This window comes from Zingiber officinale, chromosome 8A (genome assembly GCF_018446385.1).
Source record: "Zingiber officinale cultivar Zhangliang chromosome 8A, Zo_v1.1, whole genome shotgun sequence".
NCBI lineage: Eukaryota > Viridiplantae > Streptophyta > Magnoliopsida > Zingiberales > Zingiberaceae > Zingiber > Zingiber officinale.
Window position 1 is genome coordinate 20,738,749 of NC_056000.1, and position 23,365 is coordinate 20,762,113.

Here is a 23,365-nt window from a genome sequence, read left to right on the forward strand (position 1 = left end):
AAGGGGTGGAATTCCTCAACAACATGCAAGGACAATAGAGGGCGGCAATATCCCATATAAATATATGCCCTAGTGGGACCAATTGGTCGCTCTAGAATGAAAAAGAAATATTCATCAATGCAATATTACACTTTGATCCATAAAATACACGATATTTACAAATTAGACCATATTATTCAATTTAGGCCCATAACACTGAAGATATTTGACTGCCTTACCCCAATACAATTTACATAATTCACAAAAAAATATTAATTTAGACAAGATTACATATGAGTACAACAAGAGCCTTCCATAGATCTGAACAAAAATAGGAACATGAAGCTGAATAGTTGATACTTAATGTTTGAGAAGAATTTATGTGCTATCAAACAAGCTTCCCATATGAATCAAAGAGATCAGAGGTTACAAGTGTTTGTTTATCCAAGTATCAATAATGGATCAATGTATTACCTAGTAAGGAAATAAAGATAGAAGAAACACAAGGGGAACTAAAAAAGAAATTTAAAGTCAATACCTTATTAAATGAAACCATTTTATAAAGAAGTGTAAGAGTGTGCAATATGTCATCTGTATTAACTGAATGAATGTCCTGCAGCATACGTAAGAGAAGCAGCAAAATTCCTGAATGTGCACACTGCAACATGCATTCACTTCATGAGCCAGTAGATTAAAGATACTATAATATACTGATAATGGAGGCAATGCTCAGCAACAAATAGGAGGAACAGAACAGCAACTTGGACTCAAGACAACTAGATTTAAAACAGTGGCATCTGAGTCTCAGCCCAAAAATGGAATATTAATAAAATATACATCATGTAAGATTATATGAAACAGCAGCATTTTACAGTCACTAATTATGTAATACAAAACAATATGTTCTGTCATATTATAAACATTGTCTACACTGTATTGATGAAGAAAAAATTTTCTGGTGTTATGCATAGTACAACCCAAACTATTAATTCGTTGCTACATCAATTATATGCCATGCATTCATTATTACAATTGTATATTTGGTGTTCTTTAGTTTTGCACCTGAGAAATATAAACTTAATGGCTGAACCATTAGCCTGATGTTTTCTTCTAGACAAATAACTGGTACACTTCCCTTCCCTTTTTAATTCGTCTGTAAGGCAACATAAATATTTATGAGTCGATTTTAAGATAAGTGATAATATATTCTGCAATAGAGAGTTTTTCTTTTTGTGCAAATAGGAAGGCAATCAAGCAAAAGGCATATACACACATCATTCCGTATTTCCATCCAAAAGTCCATTCCAGTAAAAAGCCTTTAAAATATAGTATTTACTTATAGATATTATTTATACATCGGTAAAAAATTATTTTAAAATAGACACTCCAAACTTGAACATGATATCCATTAGTAAGTAGACTTATTTAACCATAACTTATTGAAAGTTTCAAAAGACACAGTAAATTATTGTCTCGACAACAGCTTGCAAAAATTCATAATGCCCAGAGACATCACAAAAAAAGATGTAGCCATGCTGACGATCCATTCGATCAGCTAAATGTGCTAAACAAGAAAGTGATGTTATGAGTTCTTAAAAACAACTATCCAAAAAAAAAAAAAAAAAATTGGTTGCTAACATAACTTATATGCAACCAATTCTTTTATCTCTTTGATGATCCTTAAGTGAATTTAGTCTGAACTTTGGTTTATATAAACAAATGTTGAGGAAGATTTGCTTAACTACTCTAGAATGTATTAAATCCAATTGCTGACAGGTGGCAACCCATTTGACACAAAAGAGAATCCATATACACCATCTCTTTGAAGATAGTCTAAATACTGATTCAAATTAAGATTGTGGATGACGATTGAACACTGCCACATGCGTGCCAAAACTTATCATAGCACAGAGACAGCAGCCAGATATCAACCCATTTACATGTCATAACTAGCAGGCTATATGTGTGCCTATGCACAGAATGTTTTTGGCAATGGTCTACTCATGATATTAATTCCTGGAAACAAGTGCTGAAGAAGATTGCCACTATAATGTAAACCAATACAAGTGAAGCTTGCCACATGCATGCTAAAACTTATCATGCACATGGTCAGTGACCAGATGACAACTCATTTAGATGTCATAACTAGAATGTCATATGTGTGTCTATGCACAGAATGTTTTGGTGACAGTCTATTCTTGATATTAATTCCTGTAAACTAGAATTGTGCCTCAATATCGCACATGCCAAATAGCAAAGCCACAAAGGAAAATTCTAGTGCCTAGATTTTGTCACAAATTGTGAAGCTTAAAAGGACATGGACATTATTTTAGAAACACTTTGTACTAATTGGAGTCATAATTGCATCTTATTGAGCATAGACAGATACTCCAAAATTAACCAATTCAGTCCAAATAACAAAATAATGATACGTCTCATATTGCCAAGTTGTTGGTTGTAAAATTGCATGGATCGCTATTAATAGTGTTAGATAGAGATTTTAAATTTGATTTAAGATGGAAATATCACACTATGTAGAACAATCAGAAAATGAGTTACACCACCACTACTTCCCAAAAACCAACCGTAAGAAACAATCACATAGAAGCCACTGGTAAAGAAGATGGCATTTGTGTCATTGATCATAGAATGGTTAATGCTGATGGAGATAGCTTCTGTATCAAAGGTCTATATTCCCATGAAAGAATTGTAGGGTAAGACAATGGGCACAAAATAGTAAGTAAATTCTTACATGTTGTGCTAATGACTACTATTAAAATTCTTTTTTATAAAATTGAATAATTATGGATATTAGTGTATGTTTGGCATTTTTTTCAATATGTTTACATTTAACTTTGCTAAGATGTGACGCTACATGCATGTCACCAATAGAGATGGGATTATCATATTAGTAAGCAATTAAACCATTTTTGTGTCAGATTTGAGTTACTTCACAGCTAAAATCCCCTTGGTATCACAATCATTTGTGTCAAATTTGAGTTACCTTACTGCCTCAAATCCACTACCCTTCATCTTCCTCTTCGTCCAAGAACAAAAAGGTTAATAAAGGATAAGCAAGGTGGAGCCAACCAATCTTCTCAATCAGCATATGGTCCCCTCCACCCCCACCCCCCACCCCAAACATAGGTTCTCATCGTATGACACAACAAACATTGGATTCAATGTCAAGGCCAAGAACCTAACAGTGGACTTGCACTAATTTATATTAGCATTTTCTAGGAAAAATATTCTAACTAAATTTATGGACGCTAGTGTTGAATAATTCACAATAGGCACACATTTCCATTGGTGGGCAAAATAAGATGATGATGCTAATAGGATGATAGCGAAGGACTTCTCTTTCACCTAGTTGCAAATTTGAAAAAGCAAACAAGTGAGCAATAACCAGTGGAAATTTCTGAAATGACGACATTGTTAATAGTTTGTCAAAGAAAAGCATATCCCTCACAGTCAATGTATAAATTGCATGGGGATAAATAATCCAGTGAAGTAAAGAAATAAACTCATTTAATCCAAGAAGAAAAATGCAACTTGCCTCCCAACGTATGAGTCCTATATTTGGAGTGAGAACTTTCAATATATGACCACAGGTTCCACTAGGTATCATAAGGCCTTCAACACCAGGAATTACAATGGGATGATGAGTTTCAACGGTATCAAAAATGTTCTTTCCAACATAGCCACTAGGGAACTCAATTAGTGTAGTTATGCCACTCATCTTATCTAGATAATTGAACCTGTTAAGAAAACCAACAGCTAAGCAAGCCATAATTGAGCATACATGGCCTCCTAGTAATATGTCAGAAACATAGTAAACAAATATACAAAAAAAATAATTTGACAAAAGAAATGTGATTGAATAGTAACTTGATTTGTAGATAAGAAGTTAGTAATATCTAGTACAAGATACCAAACACCTCCCCACAATCAACAGAAAATAAGCATGAGAAGAAGATATCCTGTGGCAATTAATGACAATTGATTTTACAATTGGTGTGCATATAATATGGCCAATGTCAATAGCCTAGCAACTTCAGTAAATATTAGCATTAGAGTCTATTTAAAACAAAAGAACAATCTAATAAAGAGATAAGGAGCACTCAAAATAGTTGTAACTTGTGGGTGTCATGTGAAGGCTATGGCCGAGGAGACCAACTTAGGGAATGACAACCCAACTCCATCATCAATTATTTGGAAAAGATATTTTGGTATGCGACAGAAGCAATAAACCCTTTTTTTTTTCGCCACTCTGATGATTTGATCACGGAAGTTTGCTACTTGATATTTTAAAGATATTTGCTCTTCCAAGATAAGAGATTATCATCCAAAGGATACAATAAGCCAATATAGATTGCCTATCCATAAAAAACCTACCTAATTAGCATTTACATACCTTATAATTTGAAGGTCATGATAATGATATAGGGCACCCTATACTGGAGCATTATTAAGGTATTGCATAATGGTTTCAGTTTCTTTCTAATGATTATAATGAAGCTTCAAAAACCACTAATGACAGTTGCAACAAATAAGATAACATGTTTGGTGACATTAAGGTAACTCCATTTTGTAACTAAGTGACGCGGGCAGATTCGTTGGATCCTTTTTTATTATTTTTAGTAAATTATTATTTTTAGTAATTTTTGGATTTTTTTTGTATTTAGGGTATTTTGGTAATTTCAATCTTTTGTAAGTTAGGGTTTTGAGTCCATATAAGTGTCTTATTAGTTGATGTTAGAGGAAGCTTTTTGGGATTAATAATATTTTTTGACAGTGTCATTTATTTCCCAATTTCTTGGTATTCTTCCAAATCAATAAGTTTTAGAAGATTGTTTCCGTCATTCACAATCAAATTAACAGAATCAAATACAGCCCGCGGGATAATCGCTATTCCATCCGATTGTTATCAGAGCTCTAGATCCCATGGATGTTCATCTTAGTCGTGATCGTGGTCATAACAAGCATGTTCCGGCTGAGAAAGCCTCGCACCGTGATAGTAGCACCCTAAGACAAGATACTTGAAGATCTACAAAGACAAGTCACAAAATTATCCAAGCATCTAGCAGCGCAAAATCTTAAGATTGTAAGTTCTCTTATCTTAATTTTGCTTCAACTTTTGAAAACTGCTATCAGAATCGCGAAAGCCATGGTCGAAAGGAGCGCTATGGAGATATCAGATTTCCAGTTGATCTTCCCGAGTTTTCTAGTACGCTACGAACCCAGATTTTTTTGATTGGATTAACGAAGTAGAGAGAATTTTTTATTATGAGAAAGTACTCGATCGGGTGAAAGTAAAATTGGTTGTCGTCAAACTTAGAAGTCAAGGATCCATATGATGGGGGCAATTGCAGCATTCACGAGAGAAACAAGGCAAGACCAAGATTATTGATTGGGAGAAGATGAAGAACTCAAACTTTGTTTCAATGACGTCAGAGGTTGAGGCGGGGTGTGAGATCGATCAATGACTACAAGGAGGACACCAAAGGTAGTGGCATGACGATGAATCCATTAATAAAAATGCCAAAGGATGAGGGAGAAGAAATTGATGAGGATAATGAAGACAATAGTGACTTGGAGGAGGAGGAAGTTCATCAAACCTCTTATCTTGACACATATCATAACAACTATGAGATGGATGGTAACGAATTTGATTTTGATGTTGTCTTCGAAGAAGATGATGATGATATGAAGAATCCAAATTTGAAAGTGAGTTCTGGAAACAAATTCCTCCAAATCAGTTATATCATGTTATACTTGGCGATGTGAGAGACAAGTTGTATAATACACGGGAACATTCGAGTCAATTGCTGGCAAATGGAACCTCAGATATATCTGAGGAACTGATTTTCACTGATGTTGAACAGCTTCTGAAACCCCTTGAGCTATGTTATAGGTTACGTGATAGACCAATCACAGATGCAAGCCTGCTTGACTTCCTGCGCCAAGTGTCTACCTTTGGCCTTTCTCTTGTGAGACTTGATATCAGGCAAGAATCTGATAGGCATACAGACGTTCTTGATTCCATCACCAACCATCTTAGAATTGGATGGTCCCAGGATTGGTCAAAAGAAAAGCGACAAGAGTGGTTGTCACATGAACTTAGAGGCAAGCGTCTTCTGTTTGGTCCTGACCTCCCACAGACCAAGGAGACTGCTGATGTTTTACAGACATTCCATGTCCTAGCAGAACTTCCTTCTGATAGTTTTGGTGCCTATATCATTTCAATGGCAATTGCTCCGTCACATGTGTTTGCAGTGGAACTCTTGCAGCAGGAGTGCCATGTGAAGGAACCACTAAGAGTTGTGCCACTGTTTGAAAACCTTCAAGATCATGATGCAGCTCCTGCTGCTGTAGCGTGCATGTTCTCAATAGATTGGTACATGAACAATGAATAATGGCAAGCAAGAAGTCACGATCGGTTATTCTGATTCAGGGAAGGATGTCGATCGACTCACGACGGCTTGGCAGTTATATAAAGCACAAGAGGAGCTCATGAAGGTTGCCAAGCAATACGATGTGAAATTAACAATGTTGAGGTGGGACTGTTGGGAGAGGAGGTGGCCTGACTCATCTTGCTATCTTGTCTCAGCCGCCGGAAACAATTCAAGGATCATTTTGCGTGACGATCCAAGGGGAAGTAATTGAACAGTCGTTTGGCAAGGAGAATTTATGCTTCAGAACACTTCAACGTTTGACAGCGGCTACTCTTGAGCATGGTATGCACCCTCCTGTTTCACCTTAAGCCACAATGGCGTGCACTGATGGATGAGATGGATATAGTGGCCACAAAAGAGTATTGTTTAATAGTTTTCAAGGAACCATGTTTTGTGGAATATTTTTGACTAGCTACACCTGAAACAGTGTGGTAGAATGAACATAGGTAGCAGAAGCCTAGTGGGGGAATAGAATCTCTTCGTGCAATTCCATAGATTTTTGCATGGACTTTCACCTCCGTTTATGGTTTGGCTTTGGTGCAGCTTTCAAGCATGTACTACATAAGGGTAGAGACCTTCAGATGCTCAAGGAGAAGTACGAGGAGGGGCCCTTCTTTAAGGTCACAATAGACATGGTTGAGATGGTTTTTGCCAATTTGATGTCAAATGATCTTCCTCTTAGACTACCACCTCATACTCTTCTAAACTTGAGGACAAGTATTTTAACCAAGGCAAGATGCAAGAGAATTCGTTGAATCCTTTTTTATTATTTTTAGTAAATTTTGAGTTTTTTGGTATTTAGGGTATTTTGGTAATTTTCATCCTTTGTAAGTTAGGGTTTTGAGTATATATAAGCGTCTTGTTAGTTGATGTTAAAATAAGTTTTTTGGGATTAATAATATTTTTCGAAGGAGTCGTTTATTTCCCTATTTCCTCATATTCTTCCAAATCAATAGGTTTTAGAAGATTATTTCACGCATTTGCCATTGAATCAACAAAATCAATACAACCCGTATGATAATTGCTATTAGGCCCGGTGTCATTAAGTTTCTTACATACTTACATGGATAACATGATAACCTTGCATCAACCTTGCATCAGATAGACTCAAAGATCCATGATGTGATAACAATCTTAGGTCCTAGTATGTCAGACTCCTTAAACATATAAAGCACATATTTCTATTAGATGATATAAATATCCCATTGAAGAAACCACCTATATGCCAAGGAAAAACTTTTTTAATTAGAAGTGTTGAACAAAGCATGTTATATATTTAAGTTTTGTTTGGGAGTAATTATTAGATTATAGAGTTTGTTAAAATATTTAGTGCCGAACTAGTCTATTTTAAGACAGATTAGTGGCATCTGGATTGGATTTTGGTTCAATTTAGGATTTGATTGGCCAACTGAAGGTTTGCTAGGTGGATTTTGATTTACGTGTGTTGTAGGTTTGAATCGAGCTCAAATTTGATTGAGTTCTGGCTGAAGTTGAACCAGTTTGGCAGCTGAGTCGTCAAGAAACATGGGTCAAAAGCTGAGTCGTCGAGTAGCATGGATCAAAAGCTTTGTTCCAGCTCCACAACCTATGAGGCTATGACTCCCTAAGCCCACTATCCTTCTCCTTCGTGCGAAACTTCATGGAAGTGGAGAAACCATTTACAGCAAGAACATACGATAAAGCTTGGGAAAAGAAGGCTAAAGAGTACAAGGAATGGCTCAAAAAGATCTACAATATCTCTATTTCGCCAACCTTCAAATATCCACATTGCTCCCTTTTATATAGACTTCAAAACTTCACGTGTTGTTCTATTGATGTGTCATTGACCCATCGTCCATTGACCCATCGTCCATCGACTGGATCAACCTTCAGTCGACAAGATCCCACCATCAATCACCTAGTCCATTGTCGCCCTTAGGTCATCCAACAATTGCACAACAGCTCGCTCTCTTGCTATAACATTAGTTGTCACTGTCATAAACAAAAAATGTGACCACAAACAAAAATGTGAGTCAACTCCTTAGTTGACACAGCTCGCCAGTCAGCCGGGCTCAGCTCCAGTCGACTGAAACTCTAACTATAATCATCGTAATGATTGATTCTCGCCTAAGTTGAAATTTATCCTCTCCCAAGGATACATGCCTTTCAACTCCCACAAATTTCATACCAAAGCTCCCCTTCTACAAGTTGCCTTCACCACCAAAGTTGTCTCTGTCAAATTACTCATTCCCCCAGATGGACCGAGCACTAGACTCGCTTCACGAATTCATCCTTCACACTTCACCTGCGTGGTTCGCCTTCTTTCCATTTGTCATCAATATTGTCCCTCAATGCTCCTCGTCTTGCAGTCCCTTGGAAATCTCATATCATCCTTTTCCAATCTATAGCGAACCTCGAGCCAATGAGTCAACCAACTTGGTCACGCCAAATCATAGTCCACGATCTACCATGACACCATCTCAATGTCTCTCGTCCTACAATCCCTTGGATGGCACATGCAACCTTCTTCAAACTCCAACGAACCTCCAAGCCATTAAGTGTGTTTGTCTTGGTCGCACCAAGTCATATCAACACTTGACCTTGTCAAGTCACAAGCTCTCTAAATTTCATATATGTGTTGCCAAGTTCCTATCACAACTTAACACACATATCCAATACAAATGCAAGATCCAACATAAACCCTTTGTATAAACATCAAAATCCAAGATGGATCCCAACCACTAAGGGCACGAATTCACTTATATAGATTTTCGACAAAGTTTACAATAAAGTTGAACATGTTAAATCAAAATACCATGAGGCAACACCTTGGTAATAAACATTCGTTGGATTTGGGCAATGCACAATAAATTTGGTGAAACTCACAGGATTCATGTAATTAATTTTTCAAATGCAGTGCTAACAATCTTCTAAATAGGCTTATCCAATGATATCCTTTTATTTATATATTGCTTTTAATTTTTATAATGCCTTCTACAAAATATTGATTGAAGGGGAGCTTGGCGCAACGGTAAAGTTGTTGCTTTGTGACCAAAAGTAACGGGTTCGAATCCTGAAAACAGCCTCTTGCAAAAAGCAGTGACCAAAAGGTCACGGGTTCGAATCCTAGAAATAACCTCTTGCAAAAAATAGTGACCAAAAGGTCACGGGTTCGAATCCTAGAAATAACCTCTTGCAAAAAATAGTGACCAAAAGGTCACGGATTCGAATCCTAGAAATAACCTCTTGCAAAAAGCAGGGTAAGGCTGCGTACAATGGATCCTTCCCCGAAATCCCGCATAGCGGGAGCTTCGTGCACTGGTTGTCCTTCTACAAAATATTGATTGCTTGTTTGACGAATATTCATAAGATGTTAACTTAGTGTTATCCAACTTTCTTAAATTTCAATAAAACAAACATGGTAAACAAAAGCTCATATAGGTGGCAAAGATAAACAATAAATGAAAGTGAAAGACATACACACACTCAGCAGGCCATGATCCTTCGCAGAGAGCTGATAAAAGGAGAACAAATTCAGAGATACGAATAGGGTACTCTTTCTCCAACATATAAAGAATAGATCTAATTGGACCATCAATAAAACTATCCTTGTCCCAAAATTGCATGGCAAGTGATTCCTGGAAGGTATATGACAAGATAATTCACAGAATTAAAATAATACTACTCAAAGAGTGAAAACACTAAAACATTCAGAAAATTTTTATAAACTCACACCTGACCATGGTAAATAAGGGACAAGATATCCAAAATTTTTATCAGAGTTTCATCTTCTTTCTGGACAGAAAGCAGAGTTATGAAACTGTAACTTACTGGAAAATATATTCATTTCTAATTTGGAATGAAAAAGACTTTCATATAATGCATTGCCATATTTTTAATATAAGGCTGCAAGATACCTCAAGGGATAGCTCATAAGAGGCAACAAAAGCAGACATCAAGGTTCTCACAACACATAAGAAACCAGAAGTAGGACCCTGCAAAGAGAACTACATGGATTACTTATGATATCAAATATGTCATATAATGCAATGAAGATATTACTTTTTCTGAATTGCAAACAAATGTAAATTAATAAGATGGAAAGTGTATCCAGAATCCAAAATTCTGCTGATAGAAAATAATAACCCCATAAAACAAAAAAGCGCAAGACAGAATTGATAATTAGATACGTCTACATCATGCAGGCTATTAAAACTTACATCAGAATCCTTGAATATGTGAAGAATCCCTAGTAAATAGTCAAATGTGCCAACCTCAAATGCTTGGCGAACAAAACTGATATGATCAATTTCCTAAAATGGAAAACAAACCCAAACATTAAATGGAACTACGAGAAACACCTTAAGTAATTTGATGAATTTACCATAAGAGTAGTACTGTTATTTCTCTCAGGGAGAGATAATACTAGACATTGAAAAACTGCCCATGCAAGAAGCAGAGGCCCTGCTTCTACTGCATATGAATCAGCAAAGCTTGACACTTGGGCATCCAGCTCTTTAATCTCAGTTACTGAAAATATAGAACCACCCTCTCTGATGCAAGTGGTAGAATCTTTAAATATGGTTCAACCGGAAAAAAAAAGTTACATTAGATGAGAAGGGAAATCTTAAGCCCAGAAAAAATACCTCAATGAAATTTCATCATGAACCATACAAAGTACACTTTCTAGGTTCAAGGTTTCTATAACAATCAGCAGTATTTTAGCTTTCAAAACATCAAATGATTCCTTAGCTTCAACTGAGACTGCAATTTTCCCAATATTTAGTGGGCCACATAACACATCCTACAATAGTTGTTGAAATTTTGATTATTAATCTAGTAAAACAAATTAAATATTGAGAGGAGGGCGGATAGTAAACCTTGAAAAGTGAACAGATAGTTTTCCATTGTTCAATGTTACAACTGGAAGAGTTATCATAGTATGCAAGAAACAAAATGTCCATTAGTAAATTTCCTTCAATCAAACTCTCATCTACCCAGAGAATCTTGTAGTCAATTTCCTGCAAAGCAAATAACAGGAATGAGCGTGTGTCATTCCATCAAGGCACAGACAACATAGATGCAGTATAACCATTGAATGATGGCCAAAAGTTAAACAAACAATTAAAAAATGCGGTGGCTATTATTCTTATTGGCTTATAGTCAAAAAAAAAAAAAAAATTATCCCCCTTTCGTGAGATATACTTGTATAGTCCAATGGCCAAAAATTTGACTACATAAAAGGAAAATAAATCTGAACAGATAACAGCTCTTCTTCTTCCTAAAATATGGTTAAAGCATGTAGGACAACAATTCCAAGTAAAATATGCCCAAAAGAATACAAGAGTGTACTTTTTAAAATATGACTTCATTTGTTCCTAGCTAAGGTGGAAGAAAAAAGACTTAAGACAACTTTTAAATGTTAACAAGGAAAATTGAGATTGAGAAAGCAAAATTAAGACTTGTCTCAATTACTGTCTGAAATGTGAATTCACACAACTAATAATAAAGATCGACTTGCAACTTCAAAAAAGAAAACATGAAAATTGAGGCTAACATACAGTTGAGTCACAAAGTACAGACAAAAAGAGATCTTTGAAGATGGATACTAGCTTTTGATCAAAACCATCCTGAACTAATCGTAAACATATTTCCTTGAAAGCTTGAGGCAAAAGGAATCCATTGCTTGTGTATACTGCAGAGGAATAATTCATCCAAATAATAAGAATAGAGAACACTATCCATCAAAGAACAACATTAAATTAGCGGCAGTAGTATACAGATAAACAGTAGATGACAAAAAAGTTTTTAACAAATGTAGCACAAAGCAATTTGTTCACGATGAAGGGAAATGCAAAAAATCTAAGAAAATTCCAACCATGAAATATACGAAGTTTCCTAATTTTAGTCAAGTAAAAATGAATTGTAGAAACATATAATTTCTGTTGGTATGGTGGCTAATATTCTTCAGAACATTCTGACACTTAGCAAACACATTGGTAAATTGAAACAACAATGGTAACTCACTAGCAACAGAGAAACAGTTTTTTGAATGGAAACTGGACTAACTAGCCAAAAAAAGTGCCAAACAGGATAGATGATTTCCACAGCATCCAATCCTCTGACAAATAACGGGGAAATCCTTTCCTTTTCCCCTCTCTTTCATGCCTACTCTTGATCAGTGGGCAACCAAATTCCATCAGCTTGGGTGAGTAGTCCTTAGGCTTCTTAGTTGCATTTTGGATGAATCTTGACATCTCCTTGATTCTCGTTTCTGTCTGTCAAAACTACTAATTGTTCTTGTGTGGAGCCAGTCCTTGTTACAGTCATCCAACACTCAAGCTGGTGAGAATCCTTCCCAAATCCTTCTTTCTTTTGGCTTGAAAATTAAAGTTCATGCTTAAATTTCAGAAGTGATCCTTCTTTCTCAGATTTAAATTTATTTGAGCTTGGAAATCCTGGATGCTTACTTTGGGCTCTAGAGAGGGGTCAAGAGTTGTATGTTGCTTTAATTATTCTCTTCGTATTAATTGGATCCGCGATTGAAATGTCATTCCGTGTCGGGGGGGCATGAACGATTTTTACCGTTCCGTCGGGGAAATGAAACTGGCACTATATGCACGGCCATTTCAAGCACGTCATCACATCATGCGCGCGCGTCGCAAGCAGCAAGTGAGTCTGGATGCGTCAAGGAACGCTTCAGGTGTCGAACGCTTCCAGTGCCGCCAAAGGCATCGCCGAATGCCTCCGGCGCCGCCGAATGCCTTGCCTGCAAAGGAATCGTCAAACTTACTGTTCAAAATTAATATTATGATTTAAATAATTCAAACAATTCCCACTTAAGTATGATATTTTAAAGAGACTTTCGTAAACCCTAATTAAATTATCTCAATAAAATATAAAAATATATTTAAAATTTTAAAGAATTAATAAATTTTATTAATTGATATTCTGAAATTGTTTTTATTGTTTTAAATTCTAAAAAATTTAAAAAATATAAAAAAATTTAAAAAATATATAAAAAATTAAAAAATATATAATAAATCAAATTTATATTCTGATATTTTTTTAATTTTCTGTATTTTTTTTACTATTTTAATGTTTAATTGATATTCTAATATTTTTTTACTATTATAAATATATATTATTTAAATTAATAATTAATTAAATGAATAAATAGTTAATTTATATAATTATTATATATAAAATAGTTATCTTTGTATTAATTATATAATTATGATTATTTAATTTAAACATTGGAAAACTATAGAGTTGACTTAAGTAAAATATTATAAGAACCAATACTTTCAGCTGATTCACGTCACTTCTTTTAGTATTAGTAAGGTAACATATTATAAATGTATCAATTTTAATTCGAGTTATTGATAGATCAATTTCCTTTAAAGAAAATTATATTTAATTATTTTTTCTAATAATAATAAGTTCTTCAATAATGGAGAACTTATATAAAATCAATATACAACTTATTTTTAAATTATACACCATAAATATATTTATCTAATAATTACTATATATAAATAAAAAAATACCGAAATTATATCAACATTGCACGATACGATATCGAAACCGTATCGTTCCAGTCTGGGACCAAAACCTCGAAGAGATTTTAAACCTTGAATTGGATTGCTAAAATTGGTATACTTTTGTGGGAATAGATCCTTTGCTTAATGTTTTTTTATATTAGATCTTTTGATTCTAATTGCTCCATTTGATGCATGTTGGCATTTAGTTTAGTTAATTTAAAGAGTTTTGGGGATTGTTTGTTGGTGTAGGGTGTATTTTTATTTAATTTATGCTGACAGATTAAGATTGGATCTAATAGCCTTCAATATTAGTAGACCTCTAGATTGCGTTGGTAATGTGTTTAGTGTTAGGACCCTTGACGGCCGGCTAGAGGGGGGTGAATAGCCCATGCACAAATTAAGTAAATGAATCTTTCTCGACTTATAACTTAATTAAAATAACACTTGCATAAGAATAACAAAAGAGACTAAAAGGAAAGAGGCACAACAGGTTTACTTGATTACAACTAGAGAGGTTGTTAATCCAAGACAGATGAAGTCGCACTAATTTCCCCTTCAGGCGGAGAAGCCTTTTTACAGCAATGAACGTACAGAAACAGAAGCTAAACAAAAAACTGAACGAGTACAAATGGTGTTTCTCTTTTTCTTGTTGTTGTTAGCTTTTGGGAGCAGAGCTGCTTATATGGCCCTGCTCGGGACGTCTGGAAGGATTCCAGGCGCCTGGAATAGGATAGAATTTCCTTCCAGGCGCCTGGAATAGGATAGAATTCTATCCCCAACGCAACGTTCAAACGCCACATTGAAATGGCTAAGAATCAGGTTCCGAGCGCCCCGAACTGGTCCTAGCGCCCCGACCAGGTCCGGGCGCCCTGGTCTGGTCCAAGTGCTCGGGCCCAGAAGTCAACCTTTTGCTGACTTTTGGTCATGGCCTCCTGCTTTGGTTCCACTCGCAACAGTCCGGGTCTTCCGCTCCGACTCTGCTCGCTTGGGTGATTTCGATCATCCGGAATAAGGCTCGCCCAAACCCAACTTCTGGCCTTCTCGAGCAAACTTCCGCTCCGACTTCTCGCCACTCAGAAACGTCGTGCGCCTCCTTCTTGTCCGCCTGCGTACTCTTCCACGGCACCTCAACCCTCAGACGCACCGAGCCTGTCGGCTCTCTCCTGTGTCGTCCTTCTCGCTAGTTGTGTCTTTTGCTCGACGTCTTGTGCTCCTAAATTCCTGCACACTTAGGCACAGGGTTAAACACAATATGACCTAACTTAACTTGTTTGATCACATCAAAACTACCTTGGGGTACCAACATTTAGTAGCATCTTGAGCTCTTTCTAAATTGTGTTTAGAGTTGATTTTTCAAAGATTCATCTAACAAGAGCACATTGGTCTATTTTGGTGTATTTCCTCGATGTATATTTGAGGTGGGTAACTCCTCTCTTTGGTTTCCTGTTAAACTTTCCCCCATGTATGAAACTGAAAGTTGAATCATTTAAATTGTGATTATAATTGTACTTATTCATGATTTTCAAATGGGTTTAAATGGTATATAAATGCTGAAATGGTTGGTACTTAAAGTTAACTGATAATATACAATATTGGGCATCTATAAAAGGTTAAAGTTCTCTTTTCTTTTCTTCATTTGTATAGATGCTTTAAAATGGAATATCATGTGGGATCATATTTGAGGTAATGTCTTTATGCTCATTTTAATTTTCTAGTTGATGTTTATCGTTGCATACTTAAAGTTAACTGATAATATACAAAATATTGAGCATCTATAAAAGGTTAAATTTCTCTTTTCTTTTCTTCATTTGTATAGATGCTTTAAAATGGAATATCATGTGAGATCATATTTGAGGGAATGTCTTTATGCTCATTTTAATTTTCTAGTTGATGTTTATCGTTGCATACTGCTACCTCTAACTAAAGTTTGGTGCAATATAAAATGAAACATGCATTCTTGTGGGACAATTTGAACATGGAATTTATAAAATAAAGCATTGTTAATTCTAGAATAAAATTAACAAACGGTGGCTTAGGTTAGCCCCTTAAATATAATAAAGCTACAAAATGTGAAATTGCTTCAATTGTGTACCCTTAAAAGTGAAATAAGATAACACTTGAATGAAATCCCTAAAGTGATTAAGTGGTTCATATAAAAATGAAACAAATGCTAAAATGTGTGACCTTCAACCATAGAGTTTCTGTCCGCACAAGTACGGCCTATATTGCATGTGTTGCAAGTGATTATCATTACATGGTATGCTATATTGCTATTTATCACCAGCGAAGACATCAGACCATGTATCATATAATACTACTTATACTCTATGGATATGGATTCAGTGATTCACTTTTTTAGTACACTTATCTATTGTAAACAATAATACAATATGAAGATGAATAAATGTGAATATAAATGTGATTATTAACTAGTGATATAAAGATTGAAAGTTATGTGCTCACTTGAAATTGCAAGCTAAAATGTGAATTTATTGATCTTTGAATTAGATTATAATTTCATACACATCTCGTCTTCTTAAGGGCAGCCTTGGCACAATGGTAAAATTACTATCGTATGACCTTGTGGTCACGAGTTCAAGTCGCGGAAACAACCTCAAGGTAAGGCTAAATGTTCTAAATGGCGGCCGAGGCAACCGCCTAGATAGGAGGCGAGCATCAACCGCACCGCCTCAAGCAAAGGTCATGCTTTAAGCAGTAACTCACCTCCTTCCACACTGTCGTACCTAGAGTTGTTGCCGCCGTTTCACCACCGCTACACATCCGAACGTGTCACGGGCCCGGCGACGATTGGCTCTAGCTCGGCGACAGGCTCGAAAACATCGCTCAAGCCCGATGACGGGCCCGAACCGGTGACAGACCCGGAAGCGTCGCTCAAGCCCAGACACGTTGACCGATCTCAACGACGGGCCTAATAGTGTCGCCTGAGCCCGGCGACGGGCACGGAAACGTTGCCCAAGCTTGGCGACGTGTCGCGCGATCACGACGACGCGACGGACTCGTCGCTCAGCCGAAACAGAGTACGGCTTTATTAAACTTTAGGTTAATAATTTTAATCAACACCCAGCAAAGGATGTCAAAAATGAACCTGCCAACCCAAGTCGACCCAAAAAAATATCGAGTTCAAGTTTGGGGATTAGGGTCTGATTCAGGCTAGGGAGTTTTCGGGTTGTGTTAGGATCGGGTCGGATTCAGGTTGACCCGTGTTGACCTGAATTTAGGGTTTAGTGGATTTTTTGGGTTAAATTAAATTTTATTTTGAAAATTATATATATCAATATCAAGGTTAGTGCGATAAAGATGAAGTATTGAAATAAAAATGATACTCCAGAGGCAATGATGTTAGAAGAGAAAAGAAGTGATATTATGAGAGACAGTAACAGCAAGAGTAATTACAGTACTTCTAATGTTAGCAGTGAGAATATATAAAAGTGTTGCATTCAAACAGGTGGGACTAGGGTTCCAATATCAACTAAGAGGAGAAATGCTGGGAGAGAATGTCACAGAAGACAGTAAAAGTGACACCAATTCAGAAAAAAAAAATGGAAAAAGAGATAACTGATTACCTCCTTTTAAATCCTACAAGCAATAAAAATCATGGATGACAAGAGAAATACTCTCTAAAAAATAAATGCAACGATCCTTTGCTAAAGTCAAGGAGAATTGGTAATTTCCTTCGTTTACCTTTTTCAAAACAATCTTTTTAAAATTTGAAGCCATTTTTCTCATAAAGAATCTGCAATGTTTCCTCAATGATGTCCTTTTAAACCTGCCATTATTTTTGCTCCCTATTTCCTTTTTCTTAAGATCCTTGGTTTTGGTATTCAGATTATCACAGATCTAAGCCTGAACCAGAATTTTGACCACACTAGTGCATCAAGGTCACAGCCTCCCTGCCCCTCAAATAGGAAACCTAGAAAATAAACTCTAGAAATCAGCTGCTCTAATACCAAGTTAAAAGTAATGGTTATTCAGTCAAAATAGGACTACTTTTATAAATATATATACGAGACCATGACAATGATAACTAATCAAGACATCAATCATCTGAGACCCATCTATGTATTTTAATTTTCAACACAGGTGAAGCTTAAGAATCGCCTCCGACAGTAATGCCTATGCAACAATTACCATCAAAACCATAAAAAACTACCGACAGCCTTTAAGAAATTATACTTTCATACATAAGGACAAATCAAACTATGGCTAATTATATCAATAAATGTAGGACCATAACAATGATAACTAATGAAGATGTAATTCCCCTATGACTGAACTATTGGGACATGAGGAGTTCCTACAACCTTTTTACATAAGGACATGATGTGCATGATCAGAAAATAAAGTTATCCAGCCAAAGTCTACTATTAAATGACGAAAATAGAGATGAAATAGTATTCAAATATGGAAAGGAAAAAAAAGAGTTCAATGGAGTAAATCAGGAATCAACTTACAGGCATTGAAAAAGATTCTTCTGACGCATTGTAACAAACACTGTCGCTCAAGAAAATATTGAAACAAAATCTTCAAGAGCAAAACCATCTCAATGTCAGCATTAAACAAAAAAATAAAAAGCAAATTAATCGTGGAATAAACTCTACCAGCAATAACTGCTAAATAACAGGAAAGTATTGGCATTAATTGACTAAATGCAATATTCAGAATATTCAAGTGTCTGTATTGCCAACTGGCATTATTTGACCATCAATGAAATAGTAGTTAATCACATAATATCAGACATAGTGTATGATTTTGTAGAGGACAAATTGAATGATCATTTCCTTCCTAGCATCTACATGTGAGTGAAAACAGAAAATTACATTTGGCATAGAACTTTTATAAGGGTGAATTTGCATAGAATACAATCACAAACTTACAGCAGAAAGGTTTTTTCCATGATTCTACAATTTACACAGGCACATAGGTGAGGGAACGAGGAACCAATATTCACATTCATGCAAAAACAAATTATTTAGAACTATTGTTGAGCTCCACAATACATCAAAAGATATCAATGCAACTAGGTTGTTGTTCTCCTTAGTCAATTGGTTATGGGATAAACTACAAGTTCAACGCCATTTCAAAATATTCTGAAAGTGGAAGCCAATAAATGTTATAATGTAGAAAGAAATTGCCTCATTTTTCCTATGTAAGTTTCATTTTTCAAGGTTACTACTTTTTGCAATAAACATGACTTTTATGGATGAAAATAGGCTCATTGAGAAAGGTTAATTGCTGAGTTGCATAGGCATCACAAACCAAGTTACTAGAGAATTCATAGTAAAACTAGTGCAGCATAAAAAGATTTAGTTGAGCTTGTTGAAATTAAAGGATTTTCAATTTAATAAGGTATTTACAATCCTAACCAGCCACAATATTTTTTACATTACATTTTACAGATTTGATATTAAAATCAAGCAAAACCAGGTCAGCCACAGTTTATTTGTATCAGAATCTACAGTTTTTTAAACTATGATGCATGGTCGATATTTACATCACCAGAACAAACATGTATAGGATTTTTTGTTTAGTCACAATTAAGAAGTGGCCTATGTGAACACTTAAGTGTTTTCGACAAGAGACTGCCTCAAATAGGCAACATGCAGTACTTTTAGTTATACAAAATAGTGGACCATCTACATAGTTGGGGAAAAAAGATCTGGTTCATTTGATGATGAGGAATTTATGAGAACTTTTTGATGATCTTTCTCCTCCTAGAAATGATTAATTTGAGTGATTAAGAAACACTAGATTAAGTTTTGATATGAGCATGTAACTTATAAAATGTTGAACAATTTTACAAATGATAAGACACTATAGATATTAGCCATATTGTTACTTACAAAAATGGCCAACTCTACAAATTGTGTGTTTTACATTGATGGCAAACCCTTGTGCAATTATGAATTAGATGGAAAATTAACTAATATGCCCCCACATACTTTCATATGCATTATGGAATGGGTTGATTACGTATTGTATGCATACACTTCTTAAGACATGGTATGACCATTAGATTATATTGTTGTTTTAATTTTTTCATATTTCTATTGGAGTTTAGCATCAATAATCATGTTAAAATGCATTGATTAAGATCGATCAAATTCTGAGACACCACAACTAGCATAATAATCAAGTTACCCGTTTAGATTTGTGTCAACTGCATACAAATTGGTTGTGTTTGCATTTAATTATTTGACATGATTGCTTGTTGTCATGTGGATCACGAGAAAAATAATCATCATAGTCTGTATACAATAGTCTTTAATTATTTGAGATTCCAAATAAACCATTGCAGCATAGGATCAGTTTAATATATTCCTACGACAAATTGGTTGCTACAGGATAAAGGAGAGAGAAATCAAGAAGAGTATTGTCTTATTGCATTACTATTCTACGTCATCTAGACTTGTAACTTTGTCCTTATTTTGATAGATGGAGCAGGACTTTTATGATAAGAAAGCCACTATCAAACCAGTCAACGCCAAACTTAAAACCCACCTTGTATGTTGATAATGATAGCTAAATCAATCAAACCAAGTATCAGAATAACATCAGTGGTGGATCAAAAACATTGAAGCCTAATCACAGCTAGCAAGAAAATGCTAATATGTAGGATTAAGCTAAGAATGAGTTAAAGCTAATAAAATAATATATTGAAATAAGATATCAAACAAAGAGTGGCTTGATTGCAACAAATATGAGTGGAGTTACTCATGATGCATCATGCCTGACATTGTTCAGCTAGTGAACAAATTAGGTGAAGAGTGCTAATCTAGAAAAGACAAAATCAAAACACAACACAAACAAATGGAAAGAAGAATATAACTTACAGAATGTAAAAATTCTTTATCATCACCATCAACAGTTGAATCACTAATCCTGGGGTGTCGGTGAACAAGGATGTATGACTGCACTTCATTTAAACACTAAATACCACATGAAATTGCTTCAGAATGTGTATGCTAATTAGGAAATTTTCAGAAATCTAAAAAGGATAGTAAGTTATAATACGATTATTTACAAATGTTCAGTTAAATTTTTCATTCCTCCACAAAATTTTGTAATTTTAATGGGTAATACAGAGATAGATTTATGGAACAGAAATAGTAAATTTTCATACTAAATTAACTATTTCCAAAAGCAAAGAATTCAGTGTCACCGGAGTTCAAAATACAAATGGCTTGATAAGAAGACATGCACACAACTTAGAAAGAGACTAGGTAATGCGGTAGGCCATATAATATTAATGGAAACCTTCCCAGTATGATCAAAATGAAAATAAAAATAAAAAAAATGTGCCTACAAGATAAGCATTATTTATATATCCTTATTTAAAAGCACTTTAAGAGGATGATACAACACTGAGAATCTTTTCAGATTCAAGTTACATTGTCAACATTGAGGATGAGTGATTAGTTTCGCAAAGGCCAACAAAAATATTGTATTAATCATGAATTCAGTGAATGCATTCAACAACAAAAATCGGTTGTGTCTATCTGTGTAGATAGAAATCGTTCAATGGATGAAGACATCATGTTGATGGACCAACTCAACTGAATCACAGAAACTAACCTCAGATTTTTGACATGCAAGAATAGAAGACACGGAAAGACATCCAAAACTTCAGAAGAACTAATCACCATTTAATTGGACAACCATTGATACATTGTCTTGTTGAGGGATGAATGTCTAATGAATAGTCATCTATCCAAAAAAAAACAACTATGGGGTCATAATATGTCTAATAAATAGACTTCATTAAGAACCTCATGAATATCCAAAAAAAACTATGGGATGAATGTCTTATGGGTAGTTATCTAATGAGTGTCTAGATTTAACAACCTCTTCAATCATAGGCTTCGTTAAGAACCAAATATTGACAGCTACAACAGTACTGCAAGATTGAGTAAGTTTTGCTGGCAATCCATAACATGTGGCTTCCAAAGAAAGGAGCTAATGTCCAACATTGACTGCTGGAGAGATAAAACTAGTCAAATTGACTCCTGGCTATCCATAATATTCACCAACTCAAGAACTAGAAGGGAGAAAACAGAAGAAACTCAGAAGTAATATTTTAGTCAAATAGACCTATTAAATTTTCAACTAATTACCAGAAACAATTTTTCACCCAAAAAGACCCAACAATGGCATAATGGTGAAGTGCTAGGAATGTACTTTTGGAGTACTCTTTGGCAAGCCAACTTAATTAAATAAGCAAGAATTTCTTATTAAATGTGGAATGTTTGTACTAATATCATATATCAGTTTTAAACACCTCATATGACACAATAAACTTACATAACAGAATTGTTACAAATGCAACTTAATAGTACAACATGTTTGTGAAGCCTATGATTTAAACAACCACCAAAGATGTATTACACTATTCTTTAGGGGGAAAAACAAGTTTCTTATGAGACACGTGATGTAATATACAACACGAAAAAAAACCAACGAAAAAATTGTGAAACAAATCAAAAGCACGGGATAAACATATCTAGAATCAGCCCTCTGCGAATCACCCCAAGTTTGACTTCAATTTTTACTTGGTTAGTAATTTTCAAACGATGGATACAGCGTCTGATTAACTAAACATATGGTGCTACCTCAAGTGATTGTGACAGTTTTAGGATGAGAACGGAAGGAGGGTGGAGGAGGCAAGCAAAATACCATATATTCACTAACTCGAAGAGCGTCTTTTTTCAGTTCAGGCTTCACAAGGAGCCGATGTGAACCCACAGCTAGTTCCGGAGAGTCTAGAGCGAGTCTGGATGTTTGATCCGGGGGTTTGAAATACGCAATGGAATTCAAAAACCAGGCGCGGTGCCGCTTGAGATTCTCCACCTGAAAGAAGCCAAGATCAGGATCAGTCCTCTAATTCGAAATCTGAGCGAAAAAAAAAAGGCGGGAGGGATGTAGTTGACACCAGGTGATCAGGAGGGTCATTGGAAGGAGGGACCTTGTCGAGCTCGCCGAAGAGTCCAACGAAGGAGTCCCACCAAAGAGACTCGTCCACGAGCTTCGGGGAAGCAACGGCGCTCGCCATTGCTTTGCCGGCAAGGCGGTCTGCTTTCCTGGTTGAATCCCTTCGTTAAACCCTAGCGCAGCAAATAAAGGCCTCTTCTCCACTTCGCCTCCTGGAAAGGGCGGAAAGACGAACGCGGGCTTCTCCGCTGTGCTGGCTCTTTATGCAAAAAAAAACAAAAACAAAAACATTAAAGCAGTGCAACCTCAGAAATTGAGAAAATCTCATTTTTTATCCCAAACTTTCACTTTACCCCGCGGCATTTCAGATTATTCCCAAACATTGTGAATAATGAATCCTCTCTCCTTATTCAGCAAATAAAAAGAGGACGAATAAAATAATAATAATAATAATAATAATAA

The 23,365-nt window shown here is 35.5% G+C and overlaps 1 protein-coding gene across 1 annotated transcript in view; it reads right to left on the reverse strand.

Annotated features, from left to right (window-relative positions):
- LOC122010593 overlaps positions 1–23,144 on the reverse strand; it is a 40,675-nt gene extending 17,531 nt beyond the window's left edge. The window contains exons 1-14 of the mRNA XM_042567111.1: positions 22,905–23,144; positions 22,649–22,822; positions 20,809–20,904; positions 18,430–18,499; positions 11,975–12,108; positions 11,294–11,434; positions 11,060–11,217; positions 10,798–10,966; positions 10,634–10,726; positions 10,331–10,408; positions 10,149–10,208; positions 9,894–10,051; positions 3,536–3,737; positions 518–637 (exon numbers count right to left, since the gene is read on the reverse strand). Of these exons, the coding sequence (XP_042423045.1) occupies positions 518–637; positions 3,536–3,737; positions 9,894–10,051; positions 10,149–10,208; positions 10,331–10,408; positions 10,634–10,726; positions 10,798–10,966; positions 11,060–11,217; positions 11,294–11,434; positions 11,975–12,108; positions 18,430–18,499; positions 20,809–20,904; positions 22,649–22,822; positions 22,905–23,024 (1,773 nt within the window). The 5' untranslated portion in view covers positions 23,025–23,144. The remainder of the gene's footprint in view (positions 1–517; positions 638–3,535; positions 3,738–9,893; positions 10,052–10,148; positions 10,209–10,330; positions 10,409–10,633; positions 10,727–10,797; positions 10,967–11,059; positions 11,218–11,293; positions 11,435–11,974; positions 12,109–18,429; positions 18,500–20,808; positions 20,905–22,648; positions 22,823–22,904) is intronic.
- Between the last annotated feature and the right edge of the window lie 221 nt (positions 23,145–23,365).